General features: G+C 44.3%; 1 protein-coding gene and 1 long non-coding RNA gene across 3 annotated transcripts in view; one reads left to right on the plus strand and one right to left on the minus strand.

Moving 5' to 3' along the window:
- Nucleotides 1-22,009, plus strand: part of pdhx (pyruvate dehydrogenase complex component X) — a 205,286-nt gene that overhangs the window by 79,841 nt on the left and 103,436 nt on the right. Inside the window, exons 1-3 of one of the 2 annotated variants that reach the window (XM_067993633.1) lie at nucleotides 17,357-17,582; nucleotides 19,534-19,709; nucleotides 20,243-20,341. In XM_067993633.1, the coding sequence (XP_067849734.1) occupies nucleotides 17,421-17,582; nucleotides 19,534-19,709; nucleotides 20,243-20,341 (437 nt within the window). In that variant the 5' untranslated portion in view covers nucleotides 17,357-17,420. Of the gene's footprint in view, nucleotides 1-17,356; nucleotides 17,583-19,533; nucleotides 19,710-20,242; nucleotides 20,342-22,009 lie in introns of those variants that run through there. The other variant, XM_067993632.1, reaches the window with a different exon arrangement.
- On the minus strand, nucleotides 6,549-21,470 carry LOC137327813 (uncharacterized). The gene is made up of 5 exons (XR_010964552.1): nucleotides 21,422-21,470; nucleotides 17,611-17,657; nucleotides 16,528-16,622; nucleotides 7,010-7,047; nucleotides 6,549-6,586 (listed from the first exon to the last, which is right to left on the minus strand). It is a non-coding gene; the product is annotated as an uncharacterized lncRNA (long non-coding RNA).

A 22,009-nucleotide genomic window follows, 5' to 3' on the forward strand; every position in this document is an offset into this window, starting at 1 on the left:
AGCACGACAGAGAGAGAGAGAGAGAGAGAGAGAGAGAGAAAAGGAAGGGGGGCGAGAGAGAGAGAGAAAAGGAAGGGGGATGAGAGAGAGAGAGAAAAGGAAGGGGGACGAGAGAGAGAGAAAAGGAAGGGCGAGAGAGAGAGAAAAGGAAGGGGGCGGGAGAGAGAAAAGGAAGGGCGAGAGAGAGAGAAAAGGAAGGGGGCGAGAGAGAGAAAAGGAAGGGGGACGAGAGAGAGAGAAAAGGAAGGGGGCGAGAGAGAGAGAAAAGGAAGGGGGCGAGAGAGAGAGAAAAGGAAGGGGGCGAGAGAGAGAGAGAGAAAAGGAAGGGTGCGAGAGAGAGAGAGAGGAAAGGAAGGGTGCGAGAGAGAGAGAGAAGAAAGGAAGGGGGCGAGAGAGAGAGGAAAGGAAGGGGGCGAGAGAGAGAGGAAAGGAAGGGGGCGAGAGAGAGAGGAAAGGAAGGGGGCGAGAGAGAGAGAAAAGGAAGGGGGCGAGAGAGAGGAAAGGAAGGGGGCGAGAGAGAGAGAGAGAAAAGGAAGGGGGCGAGAGAGAGAGAGAAAAGGAAGGGGATGAGAGAGAGAGGAAAGGAAGGGGGCGAGAGAGAGGAAAGGAAGGGGGCGAGAGAGAGAGAGAGAAAAGGAAGGGGGCGAGAGAGAGAGAGAAAAGGAAGGGGGCGAGAGAGAGAGAGAGAAAAGGAAGGGGGCGAGAGAGAGAGGAAAGGAAGGGGGCGAGAGAGAGGAAAGGAAGGGGGCGAGAGAGAGAGAGAGAAAAGGAAGGGGGCGAGAGAGAGAGAGAAAAGGAAGGGGATGAGAGAGAGAGAAAAGGAAGGGGGGGCGAGAGAGGGAGAAAAGGAAGGGGGCGAGAGAGAGAAAAGGAAGAGGGCGAAAAAGAGAGAGAGAGAAAAGGAAGAGGGCGAAAAAGAGAGAGAGAAAAGGAAGGGGATGAGAGAGAGAGAGGAAAGGAAGGGGGCGAGAGAGAGAGAGGAAAGGAAGGGGGCGAGAGAGAGAGAGAAAAGGAAGGGGGCGAGAGAGAGAGAGAAAAGGAAGGGGGCGAGAGAGAGAGAGAGGAAAGGAAGGGGGCGAGAGAGAGAAAGAGAAAAGGAAGGGGGCGAGAGAGAGAGAGAGAAAAGGAAGGGGATGAGAGAGAGAGAAAAGGAAGGGGGGGCGAGAGAGGGAGAAAAGGAAGGGGGCGAGAGAGAGAAAAGGAAGAGGGCGAAAAAGAGAGAGAGAGAAAAGGAAGAGGGCGAAAAAGAGAGAGAGAAAAGGAAGGGGAAGGGGGCGAGAGAGAGAGGAAAGGAAGGGGGCGAGAGAGAGAGGAAAGGAAGGGGGCGAGAGAGAGAGAAAAGGAAGGGGGCGAGAGAGAGAGGAAAGGAAGGGGGCGAGAGAGAGAGAGAAAAGGAATGGGGCGAGAGAGAGAGAGAAAAGGAAGGGGGCGAGAGAGAAAGAAAAGGAAGGGGGCGAGAGAGAGAGAGAGAAAAGGAAGGGGGCGAGAGAGAGAGGAAAGGAAGGGGGCGAGAGAGAGAGAGAAAAGGAAGGGGATGAGAGAGAGAGAGAGGAAAGGAAGGGGGCGAGAGAGAGAGGAAAGGAAGGGGGCGAGAGAGAGAGGAAAGGAAGGGGGCGAGAGAGAGAGAGAGAAAAGGAAGGGGATGAGAGAGAGAGAGAGGAAAGGAAGGGGGCGAGAGAGAGAGGAAAGGAAGGGGGCGAGAGAGAGAGGAAAGGAAGGGGGCGAGAGAGAGAGGAAAGGAAGGGGGCGATAGAGAGAGAAAAGGAAGGGGGCGAGAGAGAGAGAAAAGGAAGGGGGCGAGAGAGAGAGGAAAGGAAGGGGGCGAGAGAGAGAGAGAAAAGGAAGGGGATGAGAGAGAGAGAAAAGGAAGGGGGGGCGAGAGATGGAGAAAAGGAAGGGGGGGCGAGAGAGGGAGAAAAGGAAGGGGGGGCGAGAGAGGGAGAAAAGGAAGGGGGGGCGAGAGAGGGAGAAAAGGAAGGGGGCGAGAGAGAGAAAAGGAAGAGGGCGAAAAAGAGAGAGAGAGAGAAAAGGAAGAGGGCGAAAAAGAGAGAGAAAAGGAAGGGGATGAGAGAGAGAGAAAAGGAAGGGGATGAGAGAGAGAGAGAGGAAAGGAAGGGGGCGAGAGAGAGAGGAAAGGAAGGGGGCGAGAGAGAGAGGAAAGGAAGGGGGCGAGAGAGAGAGAAAAGGAAGGGGGCGAGAGAGAGAGAGAAAAGGAAGGGGGCGAGAGAGAGAGAGAAAAGGAAGGGGGCGAGAGAGAGAGAAAAGGAAGGGGGCGAGAGAGAGAAAAGGAAGAGGGCGAAAAAGAGAGAGAGAGAAAAAGAAGAGGGCGAAAAAGAGAGAGAAAAGGAAGGGGGGCGAGGGAGACAGAAATGGAAGGGGGCGAGAGAGACAGAAAAGGAAGGGTGCGAGAGAGATACAGAAAAGGAAGGGGGCGAGAGAGAGAGGAAAGGAAGGGGGCGAGAGAGAGAGGAAAGGAAGGGGGCGAGAGAGAGAGGAAAGGAAGGGGGCGAGAGAGAGAGGAAAGGAAGGGGGCGAGAGAGAGAGAGAGAGAGAAAAGGAAGGGGGCGAGAGAGAGAGAGAGGAAAGGAAGGGGGCGAGAGAGAGAGGAAAGGAAGGGGGCGAGAGAGAGAGGAAAGGAAGGGGGCGAGAGAGAGAGGAAAGGAAGGGGGCGAGAGAGAGAGGAAAGGAAGGGGGCGAGAGAGAGAGGAAAGGAAGGGGGCGAGAGAGAGAGAAAAGGAAGGGGGCGAGAGAGAGAGGAAAGGAAGGGGGCGAGAGAGAGAGAAAAGGAAGGGGGCGAGAGAGAGAGAGAAAAGGAAGGGGGCGAGAGAGAGAGAAAAGGAAGGGGGCGAGAGAGAGAAAAGGAAGAGGGCGAAAAAGAGAGAGAGAGAAAAAGAAGAGGGCGAAAAAGAGAGAGAAAAGGAAGGGGGGCGAGGGAGACAGAAATGGAAGGGGGCGAGAGAGACAGAAAAGGAAGGGTGCGAGAGAGATACAGAAAAGGAAGGGGGCGAGAGAGAGAGGAAAGGAAGGGGGCGAGAGAGAGAGGAAAGGAAGGGGGCGAGAGAGAGAGGAAAGGAAGGGGGCGAGAGAGAGAGGAAAGGAAGGGGGCGAGAGAGAGAGAGAGAGAGAAAAGGAAGGGGGCGAGAGAGAGAGAGAGGAAAGGAAGGGGGCGAGAGAGAGAGGAAAGGAAGGGGGCGAGAGAGAGAGGAAAGGAAGGGGGCGAGAGAGAGAGGAAAGGAAGGGGGCGAGAGAGAGAGGAAAGGAAGGGGGCGAGAGAGAGAGGAAAGGAAGGGGGCGAGAGAGAGAGAAAAGGAAGGGGGCGAGAGAGAGAGGAAAGGAAGGGGGCGAGAGAGAGAGAGAGAGAGAGAGAGAAAAGGAAGGGGGCGAGAGAGAGAGAGAGAGAGAGAGAAAAGGAAGGGGGCGAGAGAGAGAGGAAAGGAAGGGGGCGAGAGAGAGAGGAAAGGAAGGGGGCGAGAGAGAGAGGAAAGGAAGGGGGCGAGAGAGAGAGGAAAGGAAGGGGGCGAGAGAGGGAGAAAAGGAAGGGGGCGAGAGAGAGAGAAAAGGAAGGGGGCGAGAGAGGGAGAAAAGGAAGGGGGCGAGAGAGGGAGAAAAGGAAGGGGGCGAGGGAGAGGGAGAAAAGGAAGGGGGCGAGGGAGAGGGAGAAAAGGAAGGGGGCGAGGGAGAGGGAGAAAAGGAAGGGGGCGAGGGAGAGGGAGAAAAGGAAGGGGGCGAGAGAGAGAGAAAAGGAAGGGGGCGAGAGAGAGAGAAAAGGAAGGGGGCGAGAGAGCGAGAAAAGGAAGGGGGCGAGAGAGAGAGAAAAGGAAGGGGGCGAGAGAGAGAGAAAAGGAAGGGGGCGAGAGAGAGAGAAAAGGAAGGGGGCGAGAGAGAGAGAAAAGGAAGGGGGCGAGAGAGAGAGAAAAGGAAGGGGGCGAGAGAGCGAGAAAAGGAAGGGGGGGCGAGAGAGATGGGGGAGGGACGGGAGGGCGTGAGAGAGACGGGGAGGGACGGGTGGGTCGTGTGGGTGAGGGACAGAGGGAGCGCGTGAGCGAAACACAAGTTTATTTGAGAGAGAGAGAAATAGAAGTGAAGAACAACAAAAATGACAGTGCAGTCCTTGCAGTTACCGGTATCTGTGTCCATAACTATCTTGGGTGAGAGCTTTGGGAAATGTTTGATGATACCTGTTCTGAACTACTGGCGAATCCAATCTAAATTCTTTTTTCAAATCTTTAGCTACAACTTCTGTTTTTGCTGCTCTTCCTATTTCTGCCTTGTCAACTCATTTGACGAGTTTACAGTGAGTTTTGAGTTCCGGGTGATTTATGCAGATAAAAAACAACACGGATCCAAGCAGTGATACCTGTAGAACTCCACTCAACACCTCCTCACAGCCTGACGTTACACCTCTCCATTAGTACTTTCTCTTTCCTATTTTAATCTAATTCTTCTCATGCCCCATGTTCTATCCTGGATTTCCATGGCATTTAGTTTAATTGAAACTTGTTAACACTTTTTAAAACTCCACATGAACTATAGGGAGATTTTCCACTTCAACGCTGGGAAATTGTGCACCCCAGCCCATTGTTTTGCTGTCTGTTAAAAGTAGTGTCCCTTTATATCGTGGGGAGTTCCACTATCTATCTGTAACATCCTTGGTTAAAGCCCATGAACTTCCTCAGACTTCAAGATCTTTCCTTGGGGCTCTTTTGATTAAAACATAGGAGATTATGGTGTAATTTGATAGAGGTGTTTAAAATTATGAAGAGATTGGACAGAGCAGGTAGAAACAGACGAATTCCAGGGAATGAGGGGGCATCGAGATAAGACCTGAGCACAAGAGATTTGGGACAGAGAGCAGGAGAAACATTTTTGCACAGAGGGTTGTGATGCTGTGGAATGCATTGTCAGAGTTAATGATTGAAACGTTTAAGAACAGGTTAGATAGGTGGTTGAAGGAAAGGGAGATATCGAAACGGGGCAGGCACATTCGGACTATTGTGCATGTGGAGAATAAACACCACCACAGACGGGTTGGGCTGAACGGCCTGTTTCCTTGTTGTAATTTCTATGTAATATTTCTATAAATATGCCCCTCCAGCCTCCTCTGGAATTATTTCCATTATCTTACCTGTTATCGATGTTAGGTTAATAGGCCAGTAGTTAAACGAGTCAGATTTATTGTCCATTTTAAATTTTTTCAAGTCTGCAGTTAATTATTTTGCTTCAAGAAAGTGAGTTGTCTCTTCCCCAAGAGCTTTGCTTAAACCTGCCATTTGAATCAAAATGTTGTAATGTCACATCAAGAAATTAACATGAATGGTTCATTCAGTATATTTGGGGTACAGCACATCTGGCCACTACAGTGTTGTTTTGTGTGGAACAGCATGTTATCATTACATCTGAAAAATACAGAGAAAAAAATAAATTAGTGGAGTTTGAGCATCTGTGTTTGGCAGCCAATTCTGGGCTGGACTTGAACAGATGCCCATTTTGCATTTTCTTGAAATACTTCAAACTCATGCATTCAAACAAGGTGGAGAGGTGTAAAATTTCACAGGTCTACATAGAATGATAGAATGATACAGCACGGAAGGAGGCCATTTGGCCCATTGTGCCTGTGCCAGCTCTTTTGAAAGAGCCAACCAATTTGAGAAGTTGTGCCCTCAACTTCTCACTTTTGATTTATAACATATAGGTGTGTCCAGGATCTGTACAGCTGGGAGCAGGTTTCTCCTTTTATTATCATTGTCCTTCTCTTTCACTAATAGTGTTTCTGTGAGAAAGTTGGTCAATAAAACAGTGAGCATGCTCCCATTACAAGTAGGTAATAGATCATGAGCTTTCTTTTGAATTGTACCTTCTGGTAGTTCCTGAATTAAGCTCAACTTCTCTCTCCAGTTGGTTAACAGTATGAACAATGTTAAGTACAATGTTTGTGTTTTGTTTACCAAATTCAAATACATTAACTTATTTCAGCTTTGATAAATTATGTACGTAGGGGCCTAGGCTTTCCGATTAGGATACATCTCTTAACGGGGTAATTTAGACGCAGGAGGCGGGGTTCCCGACAGACAGGACGTGGAGACTTGGAAGAAGTTGCAGGGAAAGATATGCATCAATATCAGTTAAAATTCATACTCAAGGCTCCTAGTCAAAAATCCAGTGCTCCCAATTTTCCAGCTGCAGTGACAATAGAACTTTAACTTTCAAAAAGATGCAGCTTTCAAAGAGCCAGCACAGGCCAGATGGGCCAAATGTCCTCCTGTGCTGTAACATTATATGATTCTAAGTAATGCTGGAAATTTGCATGTTGAGGGTTTGTAAAGTGTTGTCATAACGTGAGTTGCCAAGATCAGATCTCAAGTGGGAGGTGTTCTTCAACTCTCTGATGAGTGCTTAAAATATCTCTCATTATCATTCCATGACTGCTAATTGCTGCCTTCATCCATTTTACATCATTAACATTGCATGAATTATGGAGAGTATTTCTGTTCAAATAAATGGTTCTGATGTGGAGCCTCATTATTTCTGTTACAGCACATCTGGCCACTAGTGTTGTTTTGTGTGGAACAGCATGTTATCATTACATCTGAAAAATACAGAGAAAAAAATAAACTGGTGGAGTTTGAGCATCTGTGTTTGACAGCCAATTCTGGGCTGGACTTGAATAGATGCCCATTCTGCATTTTCTTGAAATACTTCAAACTCATGCATTCAAACAAGGTGGAGAGGTGTAAAATTTCACAGGCCTACATATAGAATGATAGAATGATACAGCACAGAAGGAGGCCATTTGGCCCATCGTGCCTGTGCCAGCTCTTTGAAAGAGCTATCCAATTAGTCCCACTCCCCTGCTGTTTTCCCAAAGCCCTGCAAATGTTTTCTCCTGCAAGTATTTATCCAATTCCCTTTTGAAAGTTAGTATTGAATCAGGCAGTGCATTCCAGATCATTACAACTCACTGCATTAAAAAAATTCTCCTCATCTCACCTCTAGTTCTTTTGTCAATTACCTTAAATCTGTGCCCTCTGGTTCCAAACTCTTCTGCCACTGGAAACAGAGTAAATAAGGAGAAACTATCAAAACCCTTCATAATTTTGAACACCTCTATCAAATCTCCTTTTAACCTTCTCTGCTCTAAGAACAACAACCTGAGTGGATCGTCTTGGTTTTATTTTTTTTCATTAATTTGGAATTGACGGAGGCATTGGTCAAAAGCTTGTAGGAAAAAACACTTTTTACCAAGCTGGTTGGTCTAAATGAAAATGTTGCAGGGCACATTTCCTGTCGCTAGAGGGAGCCCTGATGACGTCTAAAGGCCTCGCAGCAGGAACATGGAAGTGCAACATTACAACACTGAAAAATAAACCTGGCAAGACACTTGAGGGCATCAACATTTTGATAGTTGATTCTGAACTCTAAGAACATTTCCCACTTCTCTGGTGTCCCTTTTAGGTCATAGCAAATAAAATTGTGGCATCAACTGGCAATGGTGGTTAGTTAAACTGTACATGGAGGAAGATTCTGTTAGAACCACATTCTTGGCTGTGTAAAATGGATTTTAAATCATTACGGGAAAAGAGCTGATCCTTATCAAACCAACAGATTCCTTCCCGTCTGGGCCTCTGCTGCTTTGCTACTGCCAGTTCAGTTATGGTGATGGGTAAAAGAAAGAATGAATTTGCAATTATATAGTGCCTTTCACAACCTCAGCCCCAAAGCGCTTTACAGCCAATGAAGTACTTATAGTTTGAGGGATTCATTATGTAAATTACATAACTTTTGATCATTAAGAGGGATGTTGCTACACAGGAGTGTTGAGGGGCAGTGTATCTTGGGAGCACCAACAGACAGTGCCAAAGCAGTCGGACATGGGTTCAATAGCCCCATCAGCCGCTTTTTTTATTTATGCATGAATTTGGGTGACACTGGCAAGGCAGTATTTATTGCCTGTCGCTAGTTGCCATGAGGGCATGGAGCCAACCACATAGTGTGGGACTGGAGTCGCATGTAGGCCAGACCAGGGAGCGGGGGTGGCAGGTTCCCATCCCTGAAGGACATCAGTGACCCATTTGAGGTTCTGCAGTAATCCGGCACTTTTCATGGTCATTTTTCTGACGCCAGTCCACAAATGACAGATTTATTGAATTAAATTTCACAGTTTGCCACGGTGGGATTTAAACTTCTTAAATCTGGGTTGCTGGCCCATTACCATAACAACCAGGTACAATACCCTACTCTGTGTAGATGCACCAAGCAGGAACTAGGGACCTACACACTGGGAAGACGGGAAGATTTGAGGTACAGTAGTCACTGGTTTACTGTCATCTATCTCCTTTTAGCCTTGGTAGAGGCTTGTGAGCTGATTGTATGTAGCCTGAGGGAACCACAGGAGGAACAAAAGAGAAATAGAACCAACAAAAAATGCAAAGCTGTATCTCAGTAACACAGTGTGCTATATAATAATATGAAGAGTGTCTGGCATTTCTGTGTAACATAGTGAAATCTCATATCACTGGTCATTTAAATCATATGACTTGTCAACTACTGTCTGCCATGACACCCGTTGCTGTCAAAAACAATCAGAACTAGAATTTAAAACCGCCACACAAATTTCAAGAGTAGGAATTCTGATACCTGTGCTCTCTGGGCAAGAACAAGCGTTTGCACAGCCATTCCCACCCCTACCTCTAGCGTGTACCTAGCTATTCTGTGCGACTTCCTGCCTGGGCAAAGTATGCATGTCAGAGTGTTTCCTCTCATGAATTGCTGTTCCTGCAAAGCATTCTAGTAACTGTACATCTCTGATTACCTACCGCGCGTGGCATGCATTCCAGCTGCAGCTTACAACTGGAACTCTGGTGTGACATCTAAACAAAAGGTTTTGCACAGAAAGCAGTCTTAACACAACCTAGCAACATGCTTTCAGTCCCTTTACTGAGCTCTTGAAATTTCCAAGCTGAGGTTTGGTACTATCATCCTGTTACTACTACTTCCCCTATTTTCAGTCTTTCACACAAGCATACATCACTGCACACAATATATTTGGCATGTAAACACCATTTGAATGGGTGTCCTGCAGCCAGCATGTTCGCAGATGTTCCTCTCTCATTTCTGTAGGTGTCCCATAAGGCCCAGGTAGAAGTCAGACTGACACTGAAGCAGCCAGCACCAGGCACCACCCTGCATCATTCACTCCACCTTGTAGGTCATCAGAGATGTACAGTTATTGGAATGCTTTGCAGGAACAGCAATTCATGAGAGGAAACACTCTGACATGCATACTTTGCACAGAATAGCTAGGTACAAGCACAGCAGAGCTGCATGCACTCTGGGGATTAAGGTGGTAAGTTTGAGCAGCGAGCACTAGGTAAATCGCTGAGCACGTGGTGTGGCAGAGGAGGAGCAGCAGATCATTGGCGCAGAGTCGTTTCAAGTCCTTCCTCAGCTGTTGAACCTAGGGATTTGGGCCTCACCAGGCCTGCTTACAGAAGCAGATTGCTGTTTAAGCTTGGAGTCTTTTGAGGCTGCCCAAAGCACCCTGCCAGGTGTGGGTGCAAATGTGGAGGAGTCTTCTAGCCTCTTTGTGGTAGTGCTGATAGGCTTCTCCAGCCTGCATCCACCATGGCAATTCTACAGGTATCTGAAGCAACACCCTGAGTCACAGAAGTCCAAAGTGCAGATGCAGGATCTCTTTGTTTGCTGTTGTAGGCTGGAGCTGACCGCCTCTGTAACAGATTCTCTTGTCTGGTTTCACAAGCTGGCGGAGTAGATAAAGAGAGCCACGATTTGGGACCTCACTGCCCTTATTACCAACCAGAGGTCTGCTCCATAGAACTCGCCTCCATACTCCCTGTTGAATCATCAGCTGATCAGCTGACGGAGATGAGGAGAAATGTTTTCTCTCAGAGGGTTGTGAGTCTGTGGAACTCCCTTCCCCAGAGAGCGGTGGAGGCAGGGTCATTGAATATTTTTAAGGTTGAGTTAGATAGATTCCTGATTAACAAGGGAGTCAAAGGTTATAGTCGGTAGATGGGAAAGTAAGGTTGAGGTCACAATCAGATCAGCCATGATCTTATCAAATGGCAGAGCAGGCTCGAGGGGCCGAATGGCCTACTCCTGCTCTTAATTCGTATGTTCGTATGCAGCTAGTAACACCCTCACATCCTCGGTGACGCCTCCAGCCCCGACTGTTGCTGGCCTCCCTTTGTCCACAAAATATTCTGGAGGATAAATGACAGCGAGCATAATTGAGGTTCCAATGTAGCACCTCTAAGGAGCTGAAACATTCTGATTCTTTGAAAATGCGGAAAACCTGACAGCATTGAATAGTTGTGGGACAGTACTAATGAGTGCAGGTTAATGAGATTTCGAAATGAGATAATCTGAAGTATGTGTAAAGCAGTTGCATAGAATGTACAGCTGCTTTTAAGACTGGAACAATGGAAATGTTCCATTAAGGCCTTCATTTCCCTTTCATCACCTGGCTGTTTAGATCAGATCCCTTCCATGAGTAACAGCACAGTGACATTTGTATAGCTGTGTACTCTACAACTCTCAGTGGCTGACATCAAAGCAAGCTTGGTACAAACCAAGTAGCTTTAGACCCTAAAATGGTCAGGCTTCACTCTTTCATCTAGAGCATTGCAGGAATTTTATCTTGACAGGGTAGTAACCTTTTCAACCTACAGGATAACAAGTAAGACATAGATGTTCCTAAACACCCCCACACAAATGCAGTGTCATATTTCCAGTTTTTCTTTCTCCCTATTCCGTAGCCTCTTCCCCGATTGACTAAGAGGGCAGGTTGGGAGTATGCTCCCAAGCCTCCACCAATGTCCTCTAGAAGCGACCCACAGAAAGTGTGCAAGGGTGGCTCAAGGAGACTCGCTCTGTGACCCCCTACCTGTTGCGAAGTACCTCCCCACTATTGCTTGTCTGAGCTTGACTAGCTTTCAAAATGTAGATAATCACAAACACAAACCCATACCCTCCCCTCTCCCTGGCACAGAGTGCCTTGTCAGCAAAGTAATCATGCCATTGTGCCATTTAAGTTATTAGGATGTTTGTTTTTTGTGGAATTAGTTGGGATTGGGAAAGGTTTCATCATAAAAATCTATATTTAGATTTCAAACCTGGAGACTAATAAGGCGGACATCAGCAACAGAAATAATGAACTATTTCATTTCGCTATTTTTATAAATAGGATTTTCGTCATCGATTGCAGGAAAGCGAGATTCTGTGTGCTAAAAGGAACAGTGTGGCAATTTGTTGAAAAGCTCCCCGGGGCTCTAATCGCTGAATAACTCAGCTGTTGAATTGCAGTTTATTCAGACATTTCTCCAGCTCCGGAGTCGTGCTGAGAATCCTGGATAACGTCAGTGCTGTTGACAAACGAGGCTGAGACACAATGAATAGGGATGGAATAGTGAATCTTAACCACCGTGTTCTTTAGTGAGTAAAGAGAGTTGTCTGACCAAAAGAAACTATTTAGTCATAACTGAGGGCTGATCTTGACAGCAATGGATCCATTATTCCTTTGTTACTGATGCGGAGCTCAGTACAGAAGAGAATAAATTACTGTTAATTCACTTGTATTTGAGTGCAAACCACAGCAATAAATTTATACTCGCTAATGATCAGGAATGATACCAGAACTGAGAGGTTATAACTAACACGAAAGACTGAACAGGCTGGGGCTCTTTTCCTTAGAAAAGAGATGGCTTAGGGGTGACCTAATTGAGGTCTTTTAAGATTATGAAAGGATTTGATGGGGTAAACATAGAGAAAATGGGGGAGTCTAAAACTAGAGGTCATAAATATAAGATAGTCACTAATAAATCCAACAGGGAATTCAGGAGAAACTTCTTTACCCAGAGAGTGGTGAGAATGTGGAACACGCTACCACAAGGAGTAGTTGAGGCAAATAGCATTGATGCATTTAAGGGGCAACTAGATAAGTAGATGAGGGAGAAAGGAATAGAAGGATATGCTCATAGGGTGAGATGAAAAGGGGTGGGAGGAGGCTCGGGTGCAGCATAAACACCAGCATAGACCAGTTGGGCTGAATGGCCTGTTTCTATGCTGTAAATTCTATGTAAGAATGTGTTATGGGTTTTATTCTTGTCCCCCTTCTTGTAGCTCACGCCATTCCTGGAGTGCGAGGGCAGCCGAGCATCTTGCTACCAGCCCTTTGCGAGTGCCACTGCTAATCTGGCTGCAATAGGCTGTTTACCTTGGCTGGAGAGTCTAGAACTAGGAGTCATAGTCTCAAGATAAGGGGTCAACCATTTAGGACCAAAGTGAGGAAAAATTTCTTCACTGAGAGGGTTGTGAATCTTTGGAATTCTCTACCCCAGAGGGCTGTGGATGATCAGTCGTTGAGTATATTCAAGACTGAGATCGATAGATTTTGGGACTCAAGGAATATGGAGATAGGATGGGAAAGTGGAGTTGAGGTAGAATATCAGCCATGATCTGATTGAATAGTGGAGCAGGTTCGAGGGGCCGTAGGGCCTACTCCTGCTCCTATTTCTTTTGTTCTCATGTAACACAGGTGGCCTGGGTTGGGTGTCCTTTCCTGTGACAGACCTGAGTGAATGGAAAGTCATTGCGTGAGCAATCACATCCAGGAGCCCACTATCCTGCCACTCAGTGGTGCAACATGTTGGTGCATGCACGCACTAACCTACTGAGTCACCTGGTAATTTGTTTTTATTCGTTCATGGGATGTGGGCATCGCTGACGAGGCCGGCATTTATTGCCCATCCCTAATTGCCCTTGAGAAGGTGGTGGTGAGCCGCCTTATTGAACCGCTGCAGTCCGTGTGGTGAAGGTTCTCCCACAGTGCTGTTAGGTAGGGAGTTCCAGGATTTTGACCCAGCGACGATGAAGGATACTGTTTAGCCGTGAAGTGTACGTACTTCTAAATGAACCCCGGTGGGATGAACATCTACCAACACAAAAGGAAAAATCTATCGCAACTATGAAAACAGAAAATGTTAGAAATACATAGTAAGTCCATCACGCCCCTTGATTTAGGGGTGGTGGGTGGCAGATTCGCTCATCCTCCCACCACCGGAAAGTGGCTCAGCATAAAAATACGGGGTCACAGCAGAAAACGGCCCCAATCCATTTTCTGGCCCCTGCCCAGCAGTTCCATTGGTTTCTCGACTTGGCCCTGATTGGAATTTTGGGGCTGTAATCTTTTCTCTTTTCAGACGTAGACAGATCTGCTTTTTATTTCCAGTATTTATAAAGTCATCGAGGTACAGCACAGAAACAGGCCATGAAGTCTGCACTGCTGTTTTTCTCCACATGAGCCACCCAATCTAATCCCACTCTCCTGCTCGCTCTGCATACTCTTTAGTATTCCTCTCTTTCAAACAACTGTCTAATCCCCTTTAAAAAGAATTAATGGATTCTGTTTGAACAACAGTTTGTGGCAGTAAATTGCTCACTCTAAACATCCTCATTGTGTAAGATTTATTTTTCAACTTCCTTTTTAATTGTTTTTGTGATTATCTTAAACTTCTCAGCATCTTGCTAAACAGTGGAAACAATCTATCACAATTTATCTTGTAACTCTTTGTAATCTTGGAGACTTCTATCAGGTCACCCCATAATCTTTGTGAAAAAAGTCCGTAAAGTTTCTCTTCATAACTGTAACCCCTCATCCTCATGATTCCCTTTACATTGATTGTTGCCATTTGGTTATGCAAATGTGTGTTTATTTATATTTTTAAGATTTGTTTTACATTTATTTTCAGTTACTGCCTGTATTTCTTTTTACTTGCAGTAGATTTGATGCAGACAGTGAAAGACTGAGTCGAAATTTCGCTCTTCATTTATTAGGAGGTTTACACCCAAACTGTTCTCAATCTTTACGCATAATCTTATTAAGCATTAAAGTGTTCAATAAAGAGGCCATTTGACCCATCGATTCGGCTCCTGGCAACAATCAGGGACAATTGGCATGGCACTGACCCTCCACAATAATTTAATTTCCTTCCAGAGCCGAATAACCACAGGTAAAACTCTGAAACTTCAACCTGACCCTGGACACAATTGGGTAAAGAACTGTTGGATACTGTTGACCCTCTATAGAGACAGAGTCTTGTAGTTTCAACTATTAGTTTAATAACTTTATTAAAGAGCACAGAAAGTGTTAAGAGTTACCTCAATTTCCTGGTGGTTTCAACGCAATCTTCTCGAGTCTATTCTGTTCTATTCTAACAGTCAGTGAGTCTGTTCTGATCGAACACCAAGTCTATTCTGTTCCAAACCTGTTCTCACAGTCACTTGCTACACTACTTATTTTTATGCCTAACTAATCACAAAGCCATTTAGTTATCACACAGGCACCATTCCCCATCTCATTTCACACACAAAGATTATCTACTTATACATCCTCTTTCTACACAATTAAAGAGAGATGAGTCAGGGCATTAGGTACTATCAAATACTCGTCCCGACACTGCAGCTTCAACACAACTACCACTTCACCCTGATAACAGTTTTTCTGGGTTAAAAAAAAATGACTCAGTATTTGCCGGCTCTGATGCGTCCACTCCCTGGTTTAACCCAAGCATGTTGGAACCATGGCCGTTCCACTGGTGGTTGTTGCTGGTGTTAACGTAACTCGAGAACTCTGCTCTGGAAGATTCTGAATCATCTATCATTATCTTGGATGTTTACAAAAGTCTTTATCGGGGTTTGTACCATGCACTTCCAAATAAGTATCACAGTATGGTACAGCACAGAAGGCGATCATTCGGCCCATCGTGCCTGTGCCGCCTCTTTGAAAGAGCTATCCAATTAGTCCCAAGCTACCGTGTGTTTGCGCCTGTATGTTTGAACAAATAGTTGCAAGTAAATGGGTGTTTCAACAACAACGAAAAATTGCATTTATATAGCGCCTTTAACGCAGCAAAGCAGGAGTGCAATCTCAAAATTTTACACCGAGCCACATAAGGAGATATTAGGACAGGTGAAAGAGGTAGGTTTTAAGGAGAGGGAAGCGGAGAGGTTTAGGGAGGGAATTTCAGAGTTTAGGGCCTGAAGGCATGGCCAGCAGTGGTGGGGCAAAGGATGTACACGAGGTCAGAACTGGAAGAAAGCAGAGATCTCGGAGGGTCGTGTGGCTGGAGGAGGTTACAGATAGGGAGGGGCAAGGCCGTGGAGGGATTGGAACACCAGGATGAGAATTTTAAATTCGAGGCGTTGTTGGACCGGGAACAGGGAAGTTGGCTGAATGGGACTTGGTGTGAGCTAGGTTACGGGCAGCAGAGTTTCCAAGTAAGCCCGTGTATGTATAAAGTATCAATGGCTGTTTCACAAACACACGTGGTGTTGTGGGAGGAAGGAAATGTGGTCTGAGGGCGATTTGTATCTAATTGTATAGACAACACTGTAAGATGGTCTTATGAAGCGATAATAATCTGCACCTGGATTAGCACAATTGCCTTTAACAGTATGCTTCAAGAGAAAATTCAGTTGTTGGATAAAATTCTGTTTTACTTGGCCTATGCTTCACCAATCTCAGCTCTTGTCAAAAGACCCTTACACTACAAGTTCTCTGAAAGATTTCAGGATCGTGGTTACTTTTGAAATTTTTATTTTTCTATTGTTGACGGGAGACTGGTGGTGGTGCGCCACATTATCCACATGCAGGTTTCCCCCTCAATATCTCGCCGAATGATCTCCTGAACGCAGTTGGGTCATCATTGGATAAGCAGTAGACAGAGATAAGCTGCTTCCCTACTTCCTCCTCGCCAGTATTGGAAAAGTATAGGGTACAGTACTGTAATGATTATGTTTCTGAGCCATTAATTCAGAGGTCTTGAATTCAAGATCCCACCATAGCAAATTGTGATATTCAGTTCAATAATATGTGAGCCATGAAAGGTGTAGGATCGCCATAAAAACTCAATTAGTTCAGAGAAGAGAGCCTGCCATCCATACCCAGCCTGCCCTACAGGCGACCCCAGTTCCACACCATGTGGCTGACTCTTAATGCCCTCTGAAGTGGCCTAGCAAGCCACATACCTGTGTTAAAAAAAATCACTACCCAACCACGACGTTACCAGGGCAACTAGAGATAAGCAATAAATGCGACCTCGCCAGCGTCACCCACATCCCAAAAACAAAATTTCTTTTAAAATGGGGTTAGATCAAATTGCCATGTCTACAGTTAGATGGAGGAGAGGTGAACCTTGGAGAAAACATGCAAGATCAGTTTTCTAGTAAAAGCTTACTGTAAATTTTAATTGAATCATGTACCAGCAAAAGATTCACCTTTTTTTCTTTTTTTTACAAAAGTGAAAGATGGAGATTTATTTCATAAATGTTGGCATTGTTTAAAACCTAATGCTGACTTGGAATTATTAAATACTTCACAAAAATTAATTACTCCATGTAGATGTTCATTTGAGTTTAGATTGAATTGCAGAACAAATGGCCAAATAGGCTGGAATAAATAATTGAAAAATTACTTTTTCAAAAAAATCTGCAGTTTATAGAAACTCTTACCCAAGCAGATCATTTCTCCTCAAACTAGCTGTAGGGTTTGTCAGGATGGAGCTGGAACAGAAAATGCTGGAAATACACAGCAGGTCTGTCAACATCTGGAAAGAGAAACACCAATTAGCATTGAGTACAGGCTCTTAAGAACAGAGGTTTTAATGAAGGGTCTACACCCGAAGCTTTAACCAATCTTTTCTCTTGTCCTGCTTTTAATCTCGGATTTCCAGCATTTGAAGTGTTTTCCTTTTTATTTGTACCAGTGCCACTGTGTTTCCCACAACTTGTGTAACAGTGTCTGTGAGGAATTAATTATTAGTGGACCATTTATTTTCTTCCTAATGGACAATTGTTTGAATACTTCAAATGAATATATAATTAAACATGTTTTTAAACTCTAGCTTTGTATCTGCATTCAGACATGGAAATTTAGTTCTCAGAAGCTTGATATGACCGTACAAGGTGTCCTTGGCATGGTTACCTATTATTTCACAGCTTTCTCTCCAAGCTTCGAAAACCCAGCTCTAAAGGTCATGAATGCATTTCTTGTTCACTAGATGAGGTTTGGAAATGTCAAGGCAAATGGTGAATAGCAGCTTTCACAGCAATGTGTGAGTGCAGGATGAGAACAGGAGCAGCTCTGGGAGGGTTTTAATGGAAAGTGAAGGCTACACATTAGGACCGGCAATTCTTCAAAGAAATAAATCAGTAATTTTTTTGGCTGGTGTTAAAGCCTGTGAGTTCTGTATCTCACATTGGGTAACTCGCTCATGTGGTTATCTATGTAGCCAACTCAGCCAGCCAGCTCACAGCTACCGCAGTTCACCCGGCCACCATCTACAGCGGACTCGGGCTCGGGCACCCCGGGTCGTGGGAGCAGCAGAGCGCAATCGTCACCAGGAATGACGGCAGGATTGGGAGAGGCAGCAACAGAACCAAGAGGGCAGCTGGCAGGAGTGGAAGAAAAGGGAGAGTCAGGAATGCGAGGCACCCAGTCGGGTTTTACTGTGAAGCTCTCAGTTAATACAGAATTTCCAGTGAGAGCTGGAGACTTTCGTACAGAGGTTTACTGTAAAACTGATGATTTCTCACCTTTTCTCTCACTCCCTGCTCTCCCATCACTCCTCCTGTTTCCGATTCTGTGGCAGGGGAGAAATTCACTGTCAGTTTCTGCAGATTCACGTAGTGTTGAACCCCTGAATAGTTTTTTTTATATAAAAGACTTTGAGGGTTTTTGATGTGATAAAGTACAATATAAATCAAATATTACTATAGTATTCAGACCAGAGTTATTAGGACAGTTATAGAAAGGTTATCATTTCATTCACTGAGAAAGGACGTAATTCCTTATTTAATCCATTTACTAGTAGTTTCCCAATGCTGCCCCATTCTAAATTGTAAACTAACTCCTGAATACTGCATTTTATAATTTAGTATGTGTGTTGTTTACAAAAGCCTTTTAAATTCTTGAGTAGCTGGTCACCTGACTGACTGTCCTTCATAGGTAAAGGCCTGATTTGTTTTTAGAAGAGCTCTGTACAGAAACTTGAATTGTTGCTGAATGTGTAGATGACCCTATGCCACCATCAGGAAGGCAAGCGCCTCACAATGCCAAATCTCACTGACAGTTGTTGGAAAAGGAGAAAATCCAGGGCTTTCATAACAGATATTTCCCCTGCAGGTGCAGGCCAGTCCCCATCAGATACACCCTTCAGTTTTAGTCAGGAGTGTGTTTTAAGTTGTTGGTGTTCAGTCGAACTCCATCGGCCAAACAGTGCAGGGAATGTCCAGCTGGTTACTGTAAAGCTGGTCTTAGTCAGCGTTTGCTCCGTACCACTAACCAGCTTTAATTAATTGACTAGTTTTCGACCGTGCTGGTGAGCTGGATGCATGCTGGCTATAAGACCAGCTGTTAGAGTATCCAGGTGGTATCAGTGTTAGGCAGTTGACAGAAGCAGGACACCAGCACTTTAGAACACATTGAATAAAATTACAAGTGTCGATGAGGGGAGAACTGACAGGGAAAATGGCATTGTCAGGTGAAAATTCAGGGATGTCAATTTATGACATCACTTATTTTAGATACCGTAATACATACGGGGCTTCAGTCCATACCGTAATACATACGGGGCTTCAATCCATACCGTAATACATACGGGGCTTCAATCCATACTATAATACATATAATTCTTCAATCCATACTGTAATACATATAGTGCTTCAATCCATACTGTAATACATACGGGGCTTCAATCCATACCGTAATACATAAAGGGCTTCAATCCATACTATAATACATATAATGCTTCAATCCATACTATAATACATATAATGCTTCAATCCATACTGTAATACATATAGTGCTTCAATCCATACTGTAATACATATAATGCTTCAATCCATACTGTAATACATATAGTGCTTCAATCCATACTATAATACATATAATGCTTCAATCCATACTGTAATACATATCGTGCTTCAATCCATACTGTAATACATACGGGGCTTCAGTCCATACCGTAATACATACGGGGCTTCAATCCATACTATAATACATACACTGCCTAACACTGATGCCACCTGGTTGCTGGGGCTTCAATCCATACTGTAATACATATAATGCTTCAATCCAAACTGTAATATATATAATGCTTCAATCCAAACTGTAATATATATAATGCTTCAATCCAAACTGTAATACATATAATGCTTCAATCCAAACTGTAATATATATAATGCTTCAATCCATACTGTAATACATATAATGCTTCAATCCATACTGTAATACATATAATGCTTCAATCCATACTGTAATACATATAATGCTTCAATCCAAACTGTAATATATATAATGCTTCAATCCATACTGTAATACATATAATGCTTCAATCCAAACTGTAATACATATAATGCTTCAATCCATACTGTAATACATATAATGCTTCAATCCATACTGTAATACATATAATGCTTCAATCCATATTAAAACTTTTGATCTGTGTGTGTCTGCAGGTGGACGAAGGCACCAAAGATGTAATTTTGGGGTCCTTAATTGCTTTGCTGGTGGCAGAAGGTGAGGACTGGAAGCAGGTAGAAATTCCCCCTCAGACTGTACCTGCACCGAAGGAACCAGCAGCAGCTCAGGCACCTGTCTCCAGCACAGTACAACATTCAGCTGGCAAAGGAGAGTAAGTATGCTGAAGCTGAGACTACCACCACTGTGTATCTCGTACAGTGTGTCGGAGGGAAGTCCTATTTAAAACTAAATAAAATCACTTTAAGCTCAGTAGATTCTTGAGCTTTTTAGAAGGAAAGACTTGTATTATAGAGTGCCTTTCACGACATCAGGACGTCCCAAAGTGCTTTACAGCCAGTGAAATACTTTTGAAGTGTAGTCACTGTTGTAATGTAGGAAACGTGGCAGACAAATTGTGCACAGCAAGGTCCCACAAACTGCAATGAAATAAATGACCAGATCATCTGTTTGTGATGTTGGTTGAGGATAAATATTGGCCAGGACATCGGGGAGAACTCTCCTGCTGTTCTTCGAAATAGTGCCACGAAACCTTTTATGTCCACCTGAGAGGGCAGACGGGGCTTCGGTTTAATGTATCGTCCGAAAGTCAGTACCTCAGTCAAAGCAGCACTCCCTCAGTACTGAACTACAGTATCAGCCTTGAGTATATGACTTTTTTTTGTCTTTTTCTGTTTTTCCTAATAGAGTCCGTTTAAGTCCAGCTGCCCGCCAGATCCTGGGAAGGCATGGGCTTGACCCAAGTGGCATTGCTCCCACCGGACCACGGGGAATCTTCACAAAAGAGTAAGTAGGAATATAATAACCATGAGTGGGACACTTCAGATTAAGCTGTGTACTGTCAGGATTTGGTAACCTGGCTGTGCTGTATGCAAACTGCTTACAAGTAAGGCAGATTGGTAATGACTGGTACATTGTGCTAATGAATAGAGGGAAACGTTTGAACACATAACGACACTGCAGTGAGATTTTAGGTATTCAAAAGCCATGATCAATATAACATCGTGTGAAGAAATGTTTTAAGTCGCTTGCCAGTGAGTAGAACTATTTAAAAAGAAAAATTTCCATCACCAAGAAACTGTTAACTTGAACTTTAAACCAAAATAATCAATCCTAGGACACAAAAAAATGCAGAAGACTGAGCGATATCCAGAGGATAAATGGCTTAGAGGGAATTCTTTTTATTCATCATGGGATGTGGGCGTCGCTGCCAAGGCTGGCATTTATTGCCCATCCCTAATTGCCCTTGAGGGGGTGGTGGTGAGCCGCCTTCTTAATGAGTTTGGTCTGGTAACTAACTCTGGGGTTAGTGGGTATTGAGGTTGTCCTGTTGGTGTACTCAGTCAATCCTCCCCTCTATAATTTCTGTTCTTCAAAACAGGAGATCGCATGAGATTGTGGGGAAAACTCACAAGAAGCTCAGTGCAGTAGGTAAGATAGAAACATTATGAAATGATTCCAAAATCAGTTTTCAACACAAATACACATCCGTTTACTTGATCCCTTGTTCCAGCTGTGTACAGACAGCACAATTGATTTTCTTCCTAAAGCTTTTACAGTTGCATCATCTTAAAATCATTTCTTCAGAACTACGCTCTTTGTGTGTTTGTTTTTCTTTGAGAACTCATTACTGTATTCTGATTCGAGGCTCAGTACTGTCTGGCTCATGTGCAAGTGACCATTACAGATGAGAGAGACAGGGTGAGAGACATTTCTATGCTGGATGTTCAGATTTTAAATGGCAAGAACATGTCACAGTTAGATGTGTAGAAGTCTCCAAAATCAGTAAGTTCTCGGGCTTAGGTACCGATTTTTCTGATTGTGTATTTATAAAGCTTTAAACAAACTTTGTCGCTACAGACTCACCAGAATTGCTTTTTGTTCTATCTCCTGAGTTGTGTAATTTATTCTGGCGTGTGGTCTGGAATTAATTACCTCCTTAAGTCCGATCCCAGATTGTTAATGATTTGAATATGGTTTATGTCATCACGTTGTCATAGTAAGCTTATATCGCTGAACCTCATTGTTACTGTAAATATATTTTAAAACCATCAGTGATTTACAGTATGCAGCATGGTAAAATCTATCTTATTAAAAGTTTTGTTTCTTTGTGATGTGTTGTAAACTCCCTTCAACCAGTCAGATTGCAGAACCAGAGACCACAATTCCACCCTAGAACTTCAGCCAATCGGACAGCAGAACGTGCGGGTGGTTCCCTGTTGGCATCACTGTAGCACCATTGGTTCAGTCACAAAAGTGGCAAATTTTATTCTAAGAAAAGATTTTTTTTGTGGAGCACAGTTCCCCACGTATCCAAATGTGTACCCCTAAAAATAACATTTATAACGTTAAAACATTGCAAGAAAATTTTGAAATTCCAAACAAAATTAAAACAGCCAACCCATCTTCAAATCGAACATACAAACATACGAATTAAGAGCAGGAATCGGCCAT

The sequence above is a fragment of the Heptranchias perlo genome, chromosome 12 (assembly GCF_035084215.1).
Source record: "Heptranchias perlo isolate sHepPer1 chromosome 12, sHepPer1.hap1, whole genome shotgun sequence".
Lineage (NCBI taxonomy): Eukaryota > Metazoa > Chordata > Chondrichthyes > Hexanchiformes > Hexanchidae > Heptranchias > Heptranchias perlo.